The sequence below is a fragment of the Pelodiscus sinensis genome, chromosome 21 (genome assembly GCF_052426305.1).
Source record: "Pelodiscus sinensis isolate ZL-2025 chromosome 21, ASM5242630v1, whole genome shotgun sequence".
Taxonomy (NCBI): Eukaryota; Metazoa; Chordata; order Testudines; family Trionychidae; genus Pelodiscus; species Pelodiscus sinensis.
In genome coordinates this window covers 24,248,465-24,267,132 of record NC_143072.1, presented here as the reverse complement: position 1 = coordinate 24,267,132, position 18,668 = coordinate 24,248,465, and the positions used below count along the sequence as shown (strand labels likewise).

At 41.8% G+C, this 18,668-nt stretch overlaps 1 protein-coding gene and 1 long non-coding RNA gene across 3 annotated transcripts in view; one reads left to right on the top strand and one right to left on the bottom strand.

Moving 5' to 3' along the window:
* ULK2 (unc-51 like autophagy activating kinase 2) overlaps positions 1-18,668 on the top strand; it is a 66,132-nt gene that overhangs the window by 22,387 nt on the left and 25,077 nt on the right. For both annotated transcript variants that reach the window (XM_075904649.2, XM_075904648.2), the window contains exons 6-15: positions 4,382-4,555; positions 5,711-5,784; positions 6,918-7,019; positions 7,434-7,492; positions 9,504-9,586; positions 13,630-13,680; positions 14,058-14,143; positions 15,974-16,145; positions 17,868-17,928; positions 18,238-18,330. In XM_075904649.2, the coding sequence (XP_075760764.2) occupies positions 4,382-4,555; positions 5,711-5,784; positions 6,918-7,019; positions 7,434-7,492; positions 9,504-9,586; positions 13,630-13,680; positions 14,058-14,143; positions 15,974-16,145; positions 17,868-17,928; positions 18,238-18,330 (955 nt within the window). The remainder of the gene's footprint in view (positions 1-4,381; positions 4,556-5,710; positions 5,785-6,917; positions 7,020-7,433; positions 7,493-9,503; positions 9,587-13,629; positions 13,681-14,057; positions 14,144-15,973; positions 16,146-17,867; positions 17,929-18,237; positions 18,331-18,668) is intronic.
* LOC149521924 (uncharacterized) overlaps positions 1,960-18,668 on the bottom strand; it is a 29,912-nt gene continuing 13,203 nt past the window's right edge. The window contains exon 2 of the long non-coding RNA XR_016347672.1: positions 1,960-12,052. This is a non-coding gene — a long non-coding RNA (uncharacterized LOC149521924). The remainder of the gene's footprint in view (positions 12,053-18,668) is intronic.

Here is an 18,668-nt window from a genome sequence, read left to right as displayed (position 1 = left end):
AGGATTTACTGGTGTGGTGTCCTCACAGGTCTTCTGCTCCATCCAGGATGATAACCAGTCGGCTGTGTGTGTGTGCTCAATGATGTGTGCCACGTTGATTTGTGCAATTAGTCAACACAGCAGACTCCAAGAGAGCCCCAAAAGACCACAAATCAGATAAGGATCAAAGGCGCCTGGCCAGGTGTATTGTTAAACAAAGTAGAGTAATAGTTGTCAGTAGACTCTACCAAATGCTATGCATTTGTACCCTGTAACAATGGACTCAGCTCAGTCAGTGGGAGATCCCACTGCCCCGCCAAGACACCACTTTATATACAGTTACAAACAAACTTAAAGAAACAACAAATAGTCTGGTAGCACTTTAAAGACTAACAAAACATGTAGATGGTATCATGGGCTTTTGTGGGCGCATAGGGTTGCCAGATACTTTCACAAAAAATCCTGAACGTAACAGGGGAAAAAAGTTGGTTGAGCAAAAAAAGGGGAGGGCGGGAAACCAGGTTACCAAACTTGAACCAGGAAAAAAAAAGTCGCAGTGCCTTTAAATTCCCCCACTCTCTCCACCAAACGCAGCAGGGGAAGAATGTCCCCACCAGCCTTCCATCCAAGAAAAACAGAAAATGCTGGACATTTTACATGTCTGGTATTTTCTGTTGGGTTTTTTACCGGACAGAAGACATAATTACCGGACTGTCTGGGCGAAAACAGGACACCTGGCAACCCTATGGGCACAGCCCACTTCTTCAGATAACCAGAGTGTTGTATGTCCAGGACCAAAATAAATAGCGGGGTGAGGTGAGGAAAAAATGGGAGGGATGGGGGAGGGACAAGAAGAGGCAGTGGGGTAAAAAATATATCAAGGGGAAAGCCGAGCAGAAATGTAATAGGAAAAACAAATAGTTTCTAAGTATCTAAAGGCTGGATAGTCAAGAGGCAGATAAGAACCATTAATTAGCAAACAGCAAATGGTCAGGTAGCACTTAAAGACTGACACATCCCTCCTGACTTGTCAGGTTGCCACACTCTGATACTACTTAGATATCACCCTGCACCCCGTGATTCAATTAGAACGTCTCTATCCATCATGCTGTCATGTTGACCCTTTGCTGGGTCGGTATCTGTAGGGAGTGTGGGTACCATCCTTTTGGTGGTACCATCCTTTTCAAATGTCCTTTCAATTTATAACTAGTACCAATTACTGTTCTATACCTAGACCTTGGAGCAATTAGTGTTTGGCACACTCAGCCCTGTTCATGCCAAGTTCTATGAGCAGGGGCCTGCCTCTTCTTCACTGCTTGGCTTTGCTTTATATTAGCCAAGTTTTAACCATTGTTAGCTAGGCCTGAAACCTCAAACCAGATCTGTGCTACATGGGCTTTTGTTTCAGGCCCTCTTCTTACTACAGACTTGTATGTAGCTTATGATGTACTATGACCCCTAGATCTCTATCTACAGTACTCCTTCCTGGACAGTCATCCAATTGTGTATGTGTGAAACTGATTATTTCTTCCTAAGAGGAGTACTTTACACTTGTCCTTACTGAATTTAATCCTATTGACCATCAGACCATTTCTCTAGTTTGTCCAGGTTATTTTGAATTTTAATCCTATCCTTCAAAGTATATTCAACCCCTTCCAACTTGGTATCATGCCCACACTTTAAGTGTATTTTCTATCTCATTATCTAAATGATTGATGAAAATATTGAACAAAACTGATCCCTGCAGAACCCCACTTGTTATGCCCTTCCAGTATGACTGAACCATTGATAACTACTCTCTGGGAATGGTTATCCAACTAGTTGTGCATCTGCCTTATAGTAGCCCCATCTAGGTTGTATTTCCCTACTGTCTTTATAAGAAAGTCATGTGAGACTGTATCAAATGCTTTAGTTAAAGTCTAGGTATACCACATCTACCACTTACCCCTTAGCCACAAAGCTTTTTTGATAGGAAAAAAGCTATCAGGTTGGCTTGACATGATGTGTGTGTTTCAGATCCATGCTGACTGTTACTTATCGCCTTATCTTCCAAATGTTTTGCAAACTAATTCCTTAACTATTTGCTCCATTATCTTTCTTGGCACAGAAGTTAAGCGGGCTGGTTTAAGTTTCCTGGGCTGTTCTTATTTTCTTTTTTATAGATGGGCACTATATTTGCCCTTCTCCAGTCTTCTGGAATCTCTCCCAACTTCCATGATTTTTCAAAGATGATAGCAAATGGCTCACATATCTCCTCAATCAGCTTCTCGAGTATTCTATGATATATTTGATCAGGCCCTGGTAACTCTTTTCAAAGTCATCTTTAACTTGTTCTTTTCCAATTTTAACTTCTCAACCTACCTCATTTTCTCCAGCATTTGCTATACTAGGTTTCCAATCACCACAAAACTTCTTGGGGAAATCATTAACTACCGCTGCCATTTCCACATTTTCTGTTGTTGTTTTTCCCTCTTCACTGAGTAATGAGTCTGCCCTGTCCTGGGTCTTCCTCTTCCTTCTAATATATTTGTAGAATATTTTCTTGTTACCCTTTATGTCTCTATTGAGGTGAGTTCATTTGTGCCTTTGCCTTTCTATTTTGCCTGTACATATTTGTGGTATTTGTTTATATTCCTTCTTTGTGATTTGACCTAATTTCCACTTTTTGTAAGACTCCTTTTTGATTTTTAGGTCATTCAAGATCTCCTGGTTAAGCTAGGATGGTCTCTTCTTCACACAACGCACAATTAACCTATGAAACTTATTGCCAAAATATGTTGTGATGGCCAAAACTATAACAGGGCTCAAAAACAAAATAAGTTCATGGAGGATAAGTCAGACAATGGCTGTTAGCCATGATGGTCAAGTGTCCCTAGTCTCTAATTGCCAGGAGCTGGGAGTGGACTACGGGACAGGCCACTTGATAATTGCCTGTTCTTTCCATCCCTCTGAAGTATCTGGCATTGGCCATTATTAGAAAACTGAATACTGGGCTACATGGACCATTGGTCTTGTCCCAGTGTGGCTCTATTTTAATGCAGTAACTTCTTAATTGGAATACATCTTCCATTCCATTTACTGTACTATCTTTATTGTGTTATAACATGCCATTCCCAAGAATTTATGTCTTTTAGCCATGGTAAATGTTTCTTGTAAGGCTCACTATCGAAGGGGAATAAAATGAGAGTTTGCTCTAAGGATTTTGTCCGCACACAGCTGGTCAAAGTCATGCCTCTGTCCTTACCCTGAAACAGTTGAATTTAAAACATTTCATTATTTGTATAGCTGAAAGAAGAGAAATTCTACTCTAACACTTGAGTACCATGGTGCAGATTTTTTTACCAATTCTTTTCTAAATCTGAGTCTGTGGGGCTGTTGACCTTGTTTTGATTCTTCCCTCTCCCTTTTCTAGGAATTGCTTCAGAAATTTGCTGAATTACTTAATGAGGCTTTGTGAAAAAAGGCACTTTTGTGTCTCATTAGGGAGATTTTACGCTCCTGCATGCCTCTGCCCAGTGTGATGATGCCAGTTTCAGAATCATGACATGAATTCATTTTTAAAAAACTTCTTTAAAAAGCCTTCTCTTTGGGCAGTAATAAATCATTTTCTCTAGAAAGTTACATTTTTTTTATCCTTATCACATTTGTGTGGGGGAGGAGGATGGATTTTTGTTTACTAACAGCTGCTGTTACTACATCTGGACTGTATTAAGGGCTTGATCTAGCTTCCGTTGAAAACATTGGAAAGTATCCAGCTGACTTCACAGAGAGTTGGATCAGACCATAAGTTTAGTGGGATTTTTTTTAAAGCTACATATTTTCTCATACGGCATGGTATGACCCTACACAAGTCATCTAGCATCTAAGAGCCACGCACAAGCTTCATTTTCTTTGAAGCACAGCTGCCATATATGTAAATAATTTAGCTACTTGACTGGAATAAACTTAATTGAGAGCGCATAGATTTAGGGTTTAATATTGATAGTATGGTCTTGCACACCCTTTATACTTGTGCAGTTCTAACGTTTAATCAGCTGTTTTCCTGTTGCCTCCTGTAGTTCTATAATTTTTATATCGCTCAGAACAGCATTCTTCAGTGATGACAAACTTTACCATCAAAATGACACACAGCTAAATAGACCACAGTAAATACAGATAACTCAAAAATACCACTAGTGCTAAAGCTGTGGAAATGCATATTGAATGTGTAATTGCGGGTTATGCATTTATAGAAAAACTTTAAAATATCATGGTTAAGAATTGAATGCAAGAATGTGACTTGCTTGGCTTTCTTTCAGACTTTCAGGGCTGTTCAGTATGTTTGTTCCATTTTGCTCAAGATGAATACAGGTGGTATTTACTTTCTCATGTGTTTGTTTTTTTAAATATATGTGTGTTTCAGCTAAAGGAACGCTTAGTGAAGACACCATCCGAGTTTTCCTCCAGCAGATTGCAGCTGCTATGCGTATCCTACATAGTAAGGGAATAATTCATAGGGATCTTAAACCACAGAACATCTTGTTGTCTTATGCAAGTCGTAGGAAGTCAAGCGTCAGCGGCATACGAATCAAAATAGGTAAATTCTTTTTTTTTTCCTTAAAAGATAAACTTCAAATACAGTGAAATCTACTCAGTTGTGACTTGAAAGGTTCTGCCTTAGGATTCATTACATTGTTGCAAATCTGGAGGATAGAAATCTATACTAGCTGATAGGTCCCTCAGTATTAAGAAAATCAAATTATAATGAACTTTTTGATTAAATTTGATCCTAGAGGAATCCTGAAGAAACAGTTATAAAATCAGGCTGATGAATGGTTTCAATATTAAATTAGTTTAATTGGGAGAACATGAATTTTCAGTTTGCTATAGTTTTAAAAACTTGCTTAACTTTTAGCTCATTTCAGAATGTGTGAGAATCATCAACTTGAACATTATTCAATGTTTGTTTTTGGCAGTATGATCCTAAGACTTCTTTAAAGAGATTCTAGATGTAGTTGAGTCTATTTTTGGCAGAAAGGGGTATGGGATTGTAATTAACGTGGGATGTGAACTGTTCTTTATAATACTAACCTCACTCTGACTGAATTTATGAAAATGTTCTACCTCAATGAATTAGGGCATTGAGTTTCCATTGAAACAGGCATTTAGTTCTTGTTTCTTTGATGCATTCTCTTGTTGAAAATCTGTTTAGGCTATGACCCACTCCAGCAAATTCATTTTTATTGTCTGATCGGTACAGAAACGGTAAAATTTCTTCCCTTGCTGCCCGATTTGATGATTCTCAAGCTGCCTTATTTGTGCAGAAAAGTTCAGACATCTGAAATTTAAATTTCTAAACTTTTACCTGATGTGATTTTAATTAAGCAGACTGTGTATTCATCATTTTTAATGAAGTATTTATATTTAGCTCCTGGCTTTAATCCTTTCCTGCTGACGCCAAACAGTGTATTCTGCAGCTGGAGAGTTGGCTGAGTAACAGTTTGTAGAATTGATGCTGTTGCTATTTCTTGGCTTGCTGTTAGAGAGATGGTGCATTGTTCCTGTTTGCTTCTCTTCCGGTTTATGACACAGCCTTCTGCTACTCCACTAAGCTGGCCTTTTATGATAATACTGCACTTAATTTTCACTCTAACTGGTGATTCCAGCAGATGACAAAAGGCAAATCCATTACAGAATGTATAGGTTTAAACATTATTTTTCTTTTCAGTGACTCATGTGTTTCTTTAAACAGCTGATTTTGGTTTTGCTCGTTACCTGCATAGTAACATGATGGCTGCCACTTTGTGTGGGTCCCCTATGTATATGGTGAGTGCCAGTATTTTAAGCTACATCCTGCATTTGATACACATTGCTATCAAAGAAATAGGGTTTGCCATGTGGGGACAGGCAAGTGCATGCGGTTTAATGAGGATGCTGTTAAGGGGAACATACAGTTTACGTTTCCACTATCCCTGCTGTTTTTAGATCTAGAGGTCATGATTGTTAAAATGAGGGGGAAATGGAGTATTTCCTTAGCAGTGCAGTAAAGAAATATTCTGGTAAATTAAAATAAGCAATGATATCTGTGTTGATATTGTGGATCAGGAGACATGTTGATTCTTGCATACTTCTTGAGGCACTTGAATCTTGATGCCGTAAGCATGCATACTAGTTGTTTTTGTATTTCCTGGCAATGCCTTCTGAAGTAGGATATTACTGGATTCTCAGTTTCTGTGAAATAAGAAGAGTCATGGAGTGGGGAAAATGGCTAGAATGCAATATTGCAAGAAGTCATGGTGTAAACAAGCAGTTATTTCAGTAGCTGGAATGGAAATGGCATTTACGTCTTCTCCTTTCATGCTCATAACTCCAGGTAGCAGTTGACTATAATTGCCTTTTGTCTTTCTGAGGCAGTGTTGCCTTGTGGATAAAATACTGGATTGACACTCAGGAGACCTGAGTTCTATGTTCAGCTCTCCTACTAGCCTGTGGAGTAACCTTAGACAAGTCATTTCACCTATATGTACCTCAGTTTCCCCATCTGTACAATGGTGGTGATGATACTTATTGCTTTTTTGTAAAGCACTTGAGATTTTCCTGTTCAAGCACTGTACGAGACTGGCATTAATCAGTTGGCATGCCACCATGGATATAAATTGCCTCCTTTTCCTAGATTAATGCCACCAAGATTTACTTTTTTCTCTCCTACAAGCGCAGGTGTTCAGAATTTAAAAGGTAAATAGTCTGATGCCTGAAGTTAGACAGTGGAACAGACTAAAATGTTAAATTTTAATCTTATCAAAATATTGACCTTGTTTTAGTAAATTGGACATTCTATTGCTGCAGTTTATTTTGTGGGCTGATCCTGCTGCAGTGAGATAAATATTAACTATTTACTTTGTACCATTGTGGCTGCCCGTTTTTCATAGTCCTTTCTGTAACTTTTCTGTGTTTTCCAGGCTCCTGAGGTTATTATGTCACAACACTATGATGCCAAGGCAGACCTGTGGAGCATAGGAACTGTGATTTATCAGTGTCTTGTTGGGAAGCCACCTTTTCAGGTTAGTCTTGTTTTCCCCTTCTCTCATTTGATTGGTCATTTTCATCTTGACAGAAGCAACTGTGGCATTGCCAGCCAGGATGATGCATAAAGCCATCTTAGTCTGCTGTTGATATAGCTTCAAGCACCAGATGGCTGTGGAGACTCCAGAGAGAAAGGTGGTTCACATTCAATCCTTCTGAGAGCAGATTTTGTAGACAGGGATGCCTGAGCCTAAAGGTGCTCATTAAAACCAGTTCTGAGCTCATCTCTGCCTTACTGTACTATAACCCTCCTTCCTCATATCTACGTAATTGGTCAAGCCTCTCTGCCGTGTGTGTGTGTGTGTGTGTGTGTGTGTGTGTGTGTGTGTGTACACACGTGAATAAATCTCACTGCTGAGTTATTTCAACAAATTCACGTTTTTATTTGACAGGCCAATAGTCCTCAAGACTTGAGAATGTTTTATGAAAAAAACAGGAATCTGATTCCTAGGTACGTATATTTTGTGATTGTAATTTCATGTCTCTGGAAATCAAGTAGCTTGGGTGGCTACATCTTTTAAAATACAATTATGATTTCACACAATGACTTTATAAAGATGGAACCATTTCAGCCAACAAATCTGCCGTATGTGCCTGTCAGATCATATCTACTGACTTGAGGGACAGATATGTTTTTTACTACTCCAGTTAGTTCTACAGAGCCAATGCAGCTGTGGGTGAGCAAGTTAGATTAGTCTCTGCATAGTCTTTCAAAAGATTGTTAATTAAGTTCCATTTGCAGAGTCTTTTACTGAGGAACAAACCAGAAAGAGCACCCAGCTTGTGTCTCAAGTCTCAGCTTCAGTTTGCAGGGCTGAGGGGAAAACATTTGGGTTTTTCTGTTTGTTTTTTAAAGCAGGTTTGCTATATACATCATGCAGACACGCACATGGACTACGTGTGGATTTGAGAATTGTTTCAGAGCATAACACTTTGTGAAGTTCTTCATCTTGGCTTTATTTTGTTTTTCATTTGTTTTTGTACTCTGCACTGTGGCAACAAAATTCCAAATCAAAGGGGTTTCACCACTTCTACTAACCTAATAAGTAAGGAGCTTATTAGCTACTGGTGTATTTTTAACACCCTTCCAGAGATCAAGATAAAGAGTTTCTAAAGTAACTAGACTAGTGATTTTTTTTTTGAGTGCCTCAGTTCTCGGTTGCCCAACTTGAAGACATATTAAAGGGACTTGTTTTTCTTGAAGCTTGGAGCAATGCTCCCTTTTCAAATGTCAGAAGTTGGGATCTCAAGATGAGGTGCCCTAAATCATTAGTCTTTTCTGAAAAACATGGCCCAACTGTTCTCATTCAAAGATCTTGAAAAGCGGAACCATTTCCAAATCTGTATATGCAGGGGGTGTCACTTCACCCATCTGGTTGTGGAGCTGAAAAAACTGCTCAGAACTGTGAATAATCAGAAAAATAGTGGGTTGGAGGATTGAGTTTACCTTGATTAAATTGAAATTAGAAGTCTTAGTTGCTTATTCCAAGCTTTTCAAGTTTGAATTCCCCTTGTGCCTGACTTTAATTGCAGACTAGCTGAGTCGTTAAAACCTTTGTTCTGGGACCATTGTTTTCCTCTTGACAGTTGTATGGCTTAGCCACCCTAATTTCCTTTCCCGTCCCTACTATGGTCCAGGTAATGTTGCTGTGTTGACTTGGGAGTAATGTAATGCCTTTGGGGAGTATTGTACAATCCTTTCACTGCTCCCGCTGAGTCCAAATGTGTGTCCTTGGTAATTAGAGATGTTTAAAATGGCGATTATTTCCCTAATCGAATAGTCGCTAGATTTTCTGTTGACTATTCGATTAGTTAACAAGGGAAGGCAGTTGCGGCGCTCAGTCTGGCTCGCGCCAATTCACAGCGTAGCTGCCACTCTGCATTAAAAAGCCCTGGGAAACCACACATGAAGACGCTAGCTCTGTCCCTGCTCCGTACGTCTCTTTTATTTATCAGACCGCACACACGCTGCTCTGCTTTAAACAGCCCAGGGAAGCCAAGCGTGAAGGCACTAGCTCGGCATTTGCTCCACTGGTGTGTGTTCAGTCTGAAAATGAAAATTCTGGTCTGATGAATAAAGAGACTCGCGGAGCAGGGACCGAGCTAGCGCCTTCCCTGGACTGTTCAATGCAGAGTGGAAAAGTGGTGTGTGTGTGTGTGTGTGTGTGAAGTCTGCTGAACGAAAAGAGACTCACAGAGCACAGACTGACTGAACGTGTTCACACACCGGCTTCCCTGGCTTCACAACGCAGAGCAGCTGCTGGGGAGGGAAAGCAACTAGTCGATAGTACTAATGGATAAGCTCCTGCTTATCAATTAGTCGACTAGATGCTAACATCCCTATCTGTAATGCTGCCAAACATTTGTTGAAAGGTGCAGTATTGTGCCAGGGTGTTGGTTTCTGGGGTAGGAATGTAATATTAATAGAAATGATGCATATTTGTTTTTCTCTTGGTATACAGTATTCCTAGGGAAACATCAGCGTATCTGGCTGACCTGCTGTTGGGTTTACTTCAGAGAAACCAAAAAGATAGAATGGATTTTGGTATGTAACTTTTTTCTAAACATTTGCTGGGGGCTCTTTACTCTCTCTGTTAAACCTGATTCAGAATAATATTCCAGTAACCTGATTTAATTGAGTTAGACACAGATTAAATCTTTTTTCCTTCACTCATCTCAGAGGACACAGAATACTTATACACAAATCATAGACAATTAATATCAGTCACGTAGCAGGAATGTCATCATGTCTGTCTGAAAACAAATCAAACAGATCTACATCTATGACTTTGAGAGGGTTTTTTTTTTTTAGGACCAGTTATTAAATGTAGTTTGGTGTTTTGCTGATGACTGTCAATTATGCTCTTTTTCTCCAGTGTTAATTTGTCACAATCAAGGGGAAAATGGCAGTAGCTAGAAAAAAAATGTGAGAGTGGGCAACTTCTGTTTTTAAATTGCTTGTTGCTCCTTCAGGATTGGATATGTGCCCAAGAACAGTTGGTGTGGAGCAGCCAGTCATATTTTATTTGATGGTAAACAACCTCTGATACTCTGCTTACGTAATCCTTGATAATTTCTTAGAACCGGAATTTCATAAATAGTCATTCTAAACATGAGTAAACCTTACACAACCTGCAAGCATTTAAATGGTAGTGATTACAAAAGAAAAGAGGCATTGAAATAGTAGACTGGTGCACTATTTATAGCATTTCTTTTCTAGTGTCTAGTTGTCATCTATAATTGTTGGGGAATGTTTCCAACTACACCCTTGTTCTGCCAAGCCAGATTTGTATCTCTCACTGACCAGCTGACACATTGGAGCTGTGTGCGGAGGAGGAGCTGTGCTTTTCTGTTTGGTTTGGGTTGCACGCTGTTTTCAAATGGATACAGCTGCCTTCATTGTGAGAGACCTTAAATTTCATGTTACTGTGATTTATAATTTGATTTTAAAGTGTTCTTTTGTCTTTAGATTTTTCTGAACAACTTTTCCATAACACTTTGATTAGAATAATAGTTTCCAAAAATTGGATTCTCCTTTGCTTTCCCATGTAAAGCACGTGCCTGATGCTGTGTGTCAACACCTCTTTTAACATGTATATAGATCGTCTGGTTTGAGCTCAATCCTGTATTTGTGTACATGTACAAGAGTTGTTAAGGTTCAATACAACATTAGATCTGTTCATATTTCACAGAGAATGGGTTCCCAAGAATCTATGATGCCTGGGATGATTTTTGTACCGATTTTTTTTTTTTTTTTTTAAGATCACAATTAGTCCTAGTAGAGAGATACCAATGACTCTTTTAAGTGTAGGAGGAGCAGTAAATAATCCAGTCAGTGATGTAAAATAGACATAACTTGTAACATCTGAATGCTTTACGTGATGCTTGCACCCTATATGATAAATACAAGTTCATGGATTCTGCTTTTTAAAACTGCCATCACAACTTAACTGCATACAGAAGCCTACTCTTAATGTATCATTTAAGAAATATAGAAGTTGAATCACAGTTTGGCCTCTGTCATTCCTGTGTATGTGTAAGAAGGAGGCTGTGGAGGAGAAATTCACAATAGGCTTTTGAACTCTTCGCTCGATTCCTAAGGCTTTCCTCATATTAAGAATATTTTTAATTCTTGCTGTGTTCTGCTATCAAAGTTCTGGGAGGATGCCTCAAACCAAAAAGCATTTTACCTAATTCAGACAAAAAAAATCAATAACAGAATAGTTAAGTGCCTGATTCTGCAGTACCAGCGACTTCCAACTGCCTGACCTATGACTCCCCTCTCCCACCACGTTTACGGCCGCCTTGCTCCAGGAGCGCAGGGCTGCCTACCGCCCAACCCAGCCCTTGGTTGGCCGACTCATGGCGCCATTTGCGCCTCACCGTGGGACTGCCAACTGCCAGGCCCAGCCCCCGGCTGGCCAGCTCATGGCTCTGTTTGTGCCGCTCCACGGGGCCACCTACCGGCCAGCGCAGCCCCCGATTAGTTAAGGGCACTGTTCACGGAGGGCTGCCTACTGCTCAGCAGATCCTTCTGGCTCCAGGAGACTCCAACTCCCAGGAGGCAAAGCAGGTCAGGAACGGAACCCCCATTCATAACATTGCCCCTGTGGGCAATAAGGGTTCGAGTTACGACAACCCGACTTACGGCCGTTCTCCAGGAACCAAGTAAGTCGTAAGTGCGGGGGTCGCCTGTATTTTACCATCGGGATTAGCCTTGTTGAAATCAGGGATGATATTCATAGGAAGTGCTGCACCTAATAGTAAGTTTTGCAGAATCAGACCATTAGCAAACTTATGAATTTGGAAAAAATACCATGTACTATATTGACTTCAGAAGACAAGGAAGGAGAGGTAGGACATGCTCCAGCCCCTGCAGAGGGTGTTGCACCATGCTCACAGCCCTGACCTGCCAACTGTAAGGCCGTTCCTGAGTCCTCAGACTTGGCATCTCCAGGATTCCTGGTTTTGTAGCTCAAGGCATTGTCAGAGGACACTGCACCTGTGAGGGCTGACAGACAGGGAGGATTTGTAAATGTACATGGATTGAGAGACATCCACACATCACAAGTACTGATTTTTATAATGCTAATGCATAAGCAGACCTAACTAGTCCGCAGCACAGAGTTATAAATCGTCTTCCCAATCAGAGACTCTGATATAGATGAGTTATTGAACTGATTACTGAAATGCAGACAGTACCAGCCGAAGTGAACAGATAATTTGGCTGTCACCGAACTCCTTACTTTGGATTTGGGGGGGCCTCTGCTATCAGCAAGGGAAGCTCTGTTGTAGTGAGTGCTTCACTTAGCTTTTCAGCACTGCCCTTGGGAAGAGTTGCTGGCAGTGGCTGTGAAAACTTATTTGTGGGGACCTGTAATCCTGAGCTGTTCCCCTGGTGCTGTTGGTGGTGAGAGCTGTCTCCCTTTGCTGCAGGGGCGGGGTCGTCCTCAGCTCACTGGCAGCCAAGAAAACACTTGACAGTAGTGTGGCAGGAATGACTAGTAAATGAACGACGAGTGATCATTTGAATCACTCGGGCGTTGCTAAAATATAAATAGCATTTGAGATCTTGCCTATCAGAACAGAACAGATTGGAACAGCAGGTGTTGTACCCAACCTCAGGAACACCTCACCCTCAGCTAAAGTTAATCATTAGGCTCCGTGGCGAGGCTCACTTCCTTGTGTCATGTTTTGGAAAAAAGTGCTGTTGCAGAAAGAGAGGCTCGAGAGCCCTAAGAATCCTGATGGGTTTGTCACTTGCTTAAGTCTAGTGAACGGCATTGTTGTTTTTTTCCTTCTTCATTGGCATAAGGAAATTGCAAGCTCACAAAGATTTAGGACTGTCTTGCATAGTTGTTTGATGTTTTTCCTGTCTAATTAGCTGACCATTTCTTCTGGAAGCATAAAATAAAGTATACAAAGGGCTATCAAACTGGTTGTGCCAAAGCAACTAAACATGTCTCCGTGTACCCAGTTTCTAATGACAAATACAAATATTTCTGTTATTGAAGCAATAATCAGTGGCTTGCTCCGAGTTCATTAAACAAATTGAGGAAAAAATAAACCAGCTACAGAGCAATATGGAAGGGAGAATGCCTCATGCTGCTGTGGAGGACCATTGGTAGGATCAAAAGTAGTTTGATTCAGTCATTGCGGCTTGTAGCAGAGGAAGTATTTAGTGGTGCAGAAGTTTAAGGGAGCCTCAGATTCTGATGAGCAACACAAAACTGAATTACCGTAGGGGTACTAAATATAAAAAGCCTCATTTGTCAGCGGCTGTGCTAACATTGCCCGTTTTGTACAAATCAGTTATTTACAACCCTGAAATTGAATCAAAATGTTGCTTAAACATCCAGCCTGATTCTCAGTACAAATTGTTTCTTTAAAGCTATTGACTATTTCCATTCCAAGTGTAATAACCACCCCTAACCTGGAAGACTTTAATCTTTTATAAGCTCTTCAAGCTCTGGATGGGAAGTATCGATCCTGTGGAAGGCAACCACTTATTGCCGTGTACGGTGTAATTCAGATTCTAATATGGTTTGTAGTTTGATACACATTTGTGGTCACTTTTTTGTTTTGCAGAAACGTTCTTCAACCACCCTTTCCTTGATCAGGTTTCAACTGTCAAAAAATGTAAGTACTGTAGTAGCATTTTTCTATTTACCTCATAAATGAGGCGTTAGAAAGAATGACACTATTGAGTAGCAAATTCCTTCTGAAACAGCTTCCAGAGATCTCCAGTCGCGCTCCACTCTTAGTTTAAAAATACTGTGAAATCTTGGAGTATTGCGTTTTGTTTGAATTTTGGACCGGAAATTGCCATTGTCACATTTCTTAGGCATTTTGTCTGGTCTTAAGTAGCATGGTGTGAGTGTATTTTCCAAGGACGTGCAGTGTACTGGGGGCGTTTCTCTATTAAAACAAGTAGTGAGGAAATCAATCATTGCATTGTATCAGTTGTATTTGTTGGAAAAGCAATTGACCAGATCTCAACCCTCTGACTCCTCCAGCTTGTCCTGTGCCAGTGCCCATGTATGCAGGCTCAGTCTCTGGCAGCTCCTGTGGCAGTTCTCCTGGTCGTTTTGCTTCTCCTCCCGTAAGTTCTCTGTGTTCCTTTCAGAGTAGCCTCTGTCCCTCCCTTTGCGGTTGTGTGCACGTAGAAATTGTCCGTCTTCTCGAACGTGATGTTAATTTCAGCTTGTTGATAGTTTAAACAGTTACCTTTCAAGAAAGCAAAGCAAGCAGTACGGTCCCTTTTGTAAAGAGTTTCCATCCTTTCCCGCTCCTTGTGGCTTTTCCATAAGACTGCACTGGATCAGGGTTTTCAAACTTCATTGCACCACACCCCCCTTTTGATGACAAACGACTGCGTGGCTCCAGGAAGGGGGATTGCAGCACTGCCATCTGGGGAGACTGGCTGGCAGGGGCTGTAACCTGTGCCCCATTACTCAGGGCAGAAGCCCTTGGGTGTCAGGGCTTGGACTTTGGCTTCAGCCCCAGGACCCAGCAAGTTTAGCTCCAGCCATGGCCACCCCGTTTCCATGTTCCCACTCATTTTTCCCCACCCCTGAGCAGAATGAATTTTGTTACGTGCATCGTTGTGGAGGTGGTGTGTGACATACCAGCCTCATATTGGGGGACACAAGAACATTCATGGGGCCAAGAGGTTCTGTGGGAGGGGCTCAGGTCTGGGGCAGAGGGTTGGGATGCAGGAGGGTGGGGGCTCGGGTTCTGAGGTTGAGGGGCAAAGGGCTGGGACAGGTCTGTGGTAGAAGGACTCTGGCTAGAGTTTCAGGCTGCGGGGTAGGGCTGAGGATAAGGGCTAGGCTTGGGACTGGGGTTGCCAACTCAGTTGAACCTGATGGACCAGATCCCGTTGTGCAGACGATTCCAGTCCATCGGGGTTGGGATGCAAGGATTCTGGCTGGGGGTGCAAGCTTTGGGGTGGGCCTGGGGCAGGGGATGGGGTACAGAGGTTTGAGGAGGGGTTTGGGACTGGGGAGCACCGGGTCCTGGCCACCCAGCAGTCCTAGTCTGTGGTGGGGGAGTCTAGGTGGAGGGGTCCAGGGCCAGACTGCAGCAGGTGAGGGGGGGTCTGAGGCCAGGTTCCAGCTACTGCAGAGTTGGGCTGGAGCCAGGCCATCCACACTGCCCCAGCCATGGCAGAGTCGGGCCGGGCCACCCTGGCTGCAGCAGAGTTGGGCCAAGGCCAGGTGGCCCTTGACTGTCTGTGGCAAGCTGGGGGTGGGGAGTCCAGGCCGTCCCCAGCTGCTGCAGGTTCCCACTTTGTGTGGCCTGCCAGATGGCCTCCATGGCGCTAAATAGATAGCTGCACGGCTATGCAGCTTACAAGGAAGTTAGGACTTGAAAGTGGGTTGTGGCCTAACCCGCAGTTTGAGAACCGTGCACTAGATCATGAGCTCTGCTGGTATGAATTCCAGTGACCAGAACAAGCTTCCCAGGGAATCCTTTTATAGCCTCTTTTTGTACTGGGTCCCTATGCTGGCAGAGACTGATGGCCATCAGTTCTCTAGCCCTTTTTGTATAAGGGCCACTGTCTCTTCTTGGGTCTGTGAAGAGTGATGATTTTGAATGAATAATTTCAGTCATTACCCATTGCTTATCTGAACACCTGAACCAGCTTCAATATAGCTTTCAAACAAAGTTCTCTTCACTTGCGTTATAAGGTTCCTTGCCATCTGAACAGGCTTTCCCAAGTCCAATTAAAATTAGTATTTTAAAATGACTTTGGAGAATGTTTGCAATTTAAATGCATCTATTTTTTATCTTTACTTTTGCTCCCTATATTCTTTCCAGCTAGCTACGGGCAGGGTAGCACTCACCTTATTGTATTGGGAGCCTGTTCACTAAATGGAGATCCTGCATTGTGAACCATTTGGGCTTACAATTTTCACTTTTTCTTCAGTCCCTGCCGGACATGCAGCATATTCAAGAAGACAACTTATCTTCCCCACCATTGGGTCCCCCTAACTATCTTCAGGTGTCCAAAGATTCCGCCAGCACCAGTAGCAAGAACTCTTCTTGTGACACAGACGATTTTGTGCTGGTTCCACACAACATCTCTTCAGATCACTCATGTAAGAATCTTCTTTATTTGGATCTGTACAAACACGTCCCACACTCTTTTTATTAAAAACATATTTTATAGCCTATTAGGCTTGGAGAATATATCTTAATTTATATTGGAAACTTGTTTCTTGATATTGTATTGTGATTTCCTTCCAAAGAATACCCTTCTGGGTTTTGAAGGGTGTATTTCATCCTTTGTAAAAATGAGAGGATTGGGGTATAGAAAAGTGAGTTTCTGTGCACAACATATGCCAGCATCCTAGCTTTTATTCTTTGCGGGTTATCAGAGTGCCTAATGGCACCAATGACGTAGTTGAAATCAGGGTCCTTTAATTCACAGAGAATTCTGATTTATTAACACTGAAAAAACAAACCTATCCTGAATAAGGTGTGCAGAGAGTCATGGGGTCCTAGCATTTGAAGGGGGCATGCTGTACCATGTGACTTGCAGAGCAGTTAAATATTGTGATCCGGCTTGTGAGGTTCAGTTTCTTGCCTTTCTTCCATCTACGTCAACTTTACTGTCTTAAGCTAAAAAAAAACCGGTGAAAGACTAGACCTCACAACCATACAGCTTTACATGGGGCTTATACTGTATATTGTGGCTAATTTGTCATAATGGTAACATAAGCCATGGGTGCTTAGTGTTTTGTTTTACTCACCTGCTTTCCCCAGATCACTGCAAATGCTTGTTTTTTAAAATGTTGTGCAGTATCCTAGGCTCAATTATGTTTTGTGTTCCAATTAATTTTTTCAGATCAATAATATAGGCTTTGCAGGCCTGATTTACTATATTTAGGGCCCTACCAATTTCATGGGCATGAAAAATGCCTCATGAACAATGAAGTAAGTCCTTCTCCGTGAAATCTGGGTGGTCCCCTTGTTCCTAGGAGTGCCCCAGCAAAGGGGTCTCCTGGATGTGGTGGCTGGGCTGGAAAGGGACAGGACTTGTCCATCACCTACACAACTGCCCTGGAGGGGAGGGAGTCCAGACCTACCTCCAGATGTCTCCCCCTACTGCAGGATGCTCTGGGACTGGGAAGCAGCCCCAGAGGTTCCTGTAGCTGGAGGAGACTTGAGGAGTTGGATCCAATTTTTCCAGTGCTGCTGGGAGCACTGCAAGCTGCTAGTCCAGGCAGGACTTGCTCTTTCCCTGCAGGGCTGCTCTTAGGTCTCTCTCCAGACATCAGATAGCTTTGCATCCCCTGCTTCCCGCTCGGAGGGCAGCACACAAGTGAGGGTGGCAATCCAGCACCCCCCCACCTATTACAGGTTTACAATCCTTCATCCCCCTTTTCGGCTGGTACCCGCACAGTTAGAACACCACATTTCAGATTTAAACCTCTAAAAAACATGAACATTTACCTAACGGATTGTAAAGTTGGTAGGGCCCTAACCATACTGTAACTAGTTATACTTTTCCTTAAATGGTAAGGTAATTTGGGAACATAATCTTTCTGATAGCACTTCGAAAATTGTCTGTTACAGAATCACTTTCTCTGCAATAACTTATGTTTGGGTTAGATTTGAAATATCTTCTGTCAAATTTTCTGTGAAGCAGTTCATTTTATTTCTTGCTGCTAATATGGCCATAAAGTTTCTTCGCTTGCATGTGTGTAAAGTGTAATAGACATTAAAAGTATTTCAGGTAGGCAAGAATATTGAAGATGCATCTTCAGGACTTGACTAAATTATGTTGGTTTCAATTTGTTCTCTGCCTTTTTCTGTAGATGATATGCCATTGGGAACAGCTGGCAGACGGGCTTCGAGCGATTTCATGGTGTGTGGAGGGTATGTCTGCTGGGTTTTATTGAACTCAGTTTTATATTCTGAAACTGATACTGGAGCACAAGAATTGGATAATTTTAGCAGTGACTGTTTGAATTTTACATTGCTGAGTGAGGGCTGTCTACTGGAAGATGAATATACCCAGTAGAACACAATCTGAATATTTAAAGAGTTCCAGATCAGCAAGGTGCCACAGGACTCCTCACTGCTTTTCCAGATCAGCAAGTTTCAGAGGGAACTAAATGTGTTTTTTCTTTTTACAGATAGTTCTTCATATTCTGTGACCTTGTTCATTGCATCTTGTTTTAACAGGCAGTCACCATTGACCATTTCTGGAAGCTCAGGAACTTTACAGAAACCATCCTCGAGCTCCACCCGAAGTAGTCCTTCTGGTTCAGCTAACAGGTATGTGATTGAGTTGCTCTTCCATCTTTTTGATGATTTCTCTGTTGCTGTAGGGTGTTTTTAAAACTACTGTTGCCTACTAGAAACTCATTGAGGATAGTGTTACTACCCCGGATCTTTCTTCACAATTTTCCAGTAGCTATGTTTTAGCGGTAGAAGGTTACTCTCTTAACTCCTGGTTCAGATGCACCCAATAAAGCTCTTTGAGGAAAGAGAGAATTTGTTTGGCTTTTTGATTAATTCTGGATTTCTCCCGCAGCACTGGGTGTCCAGCACAGTGCGCAGAGAAGGATTAGAGTTCTTTAATACACCACACTGGCCTCCAGTTAGGGATTCAG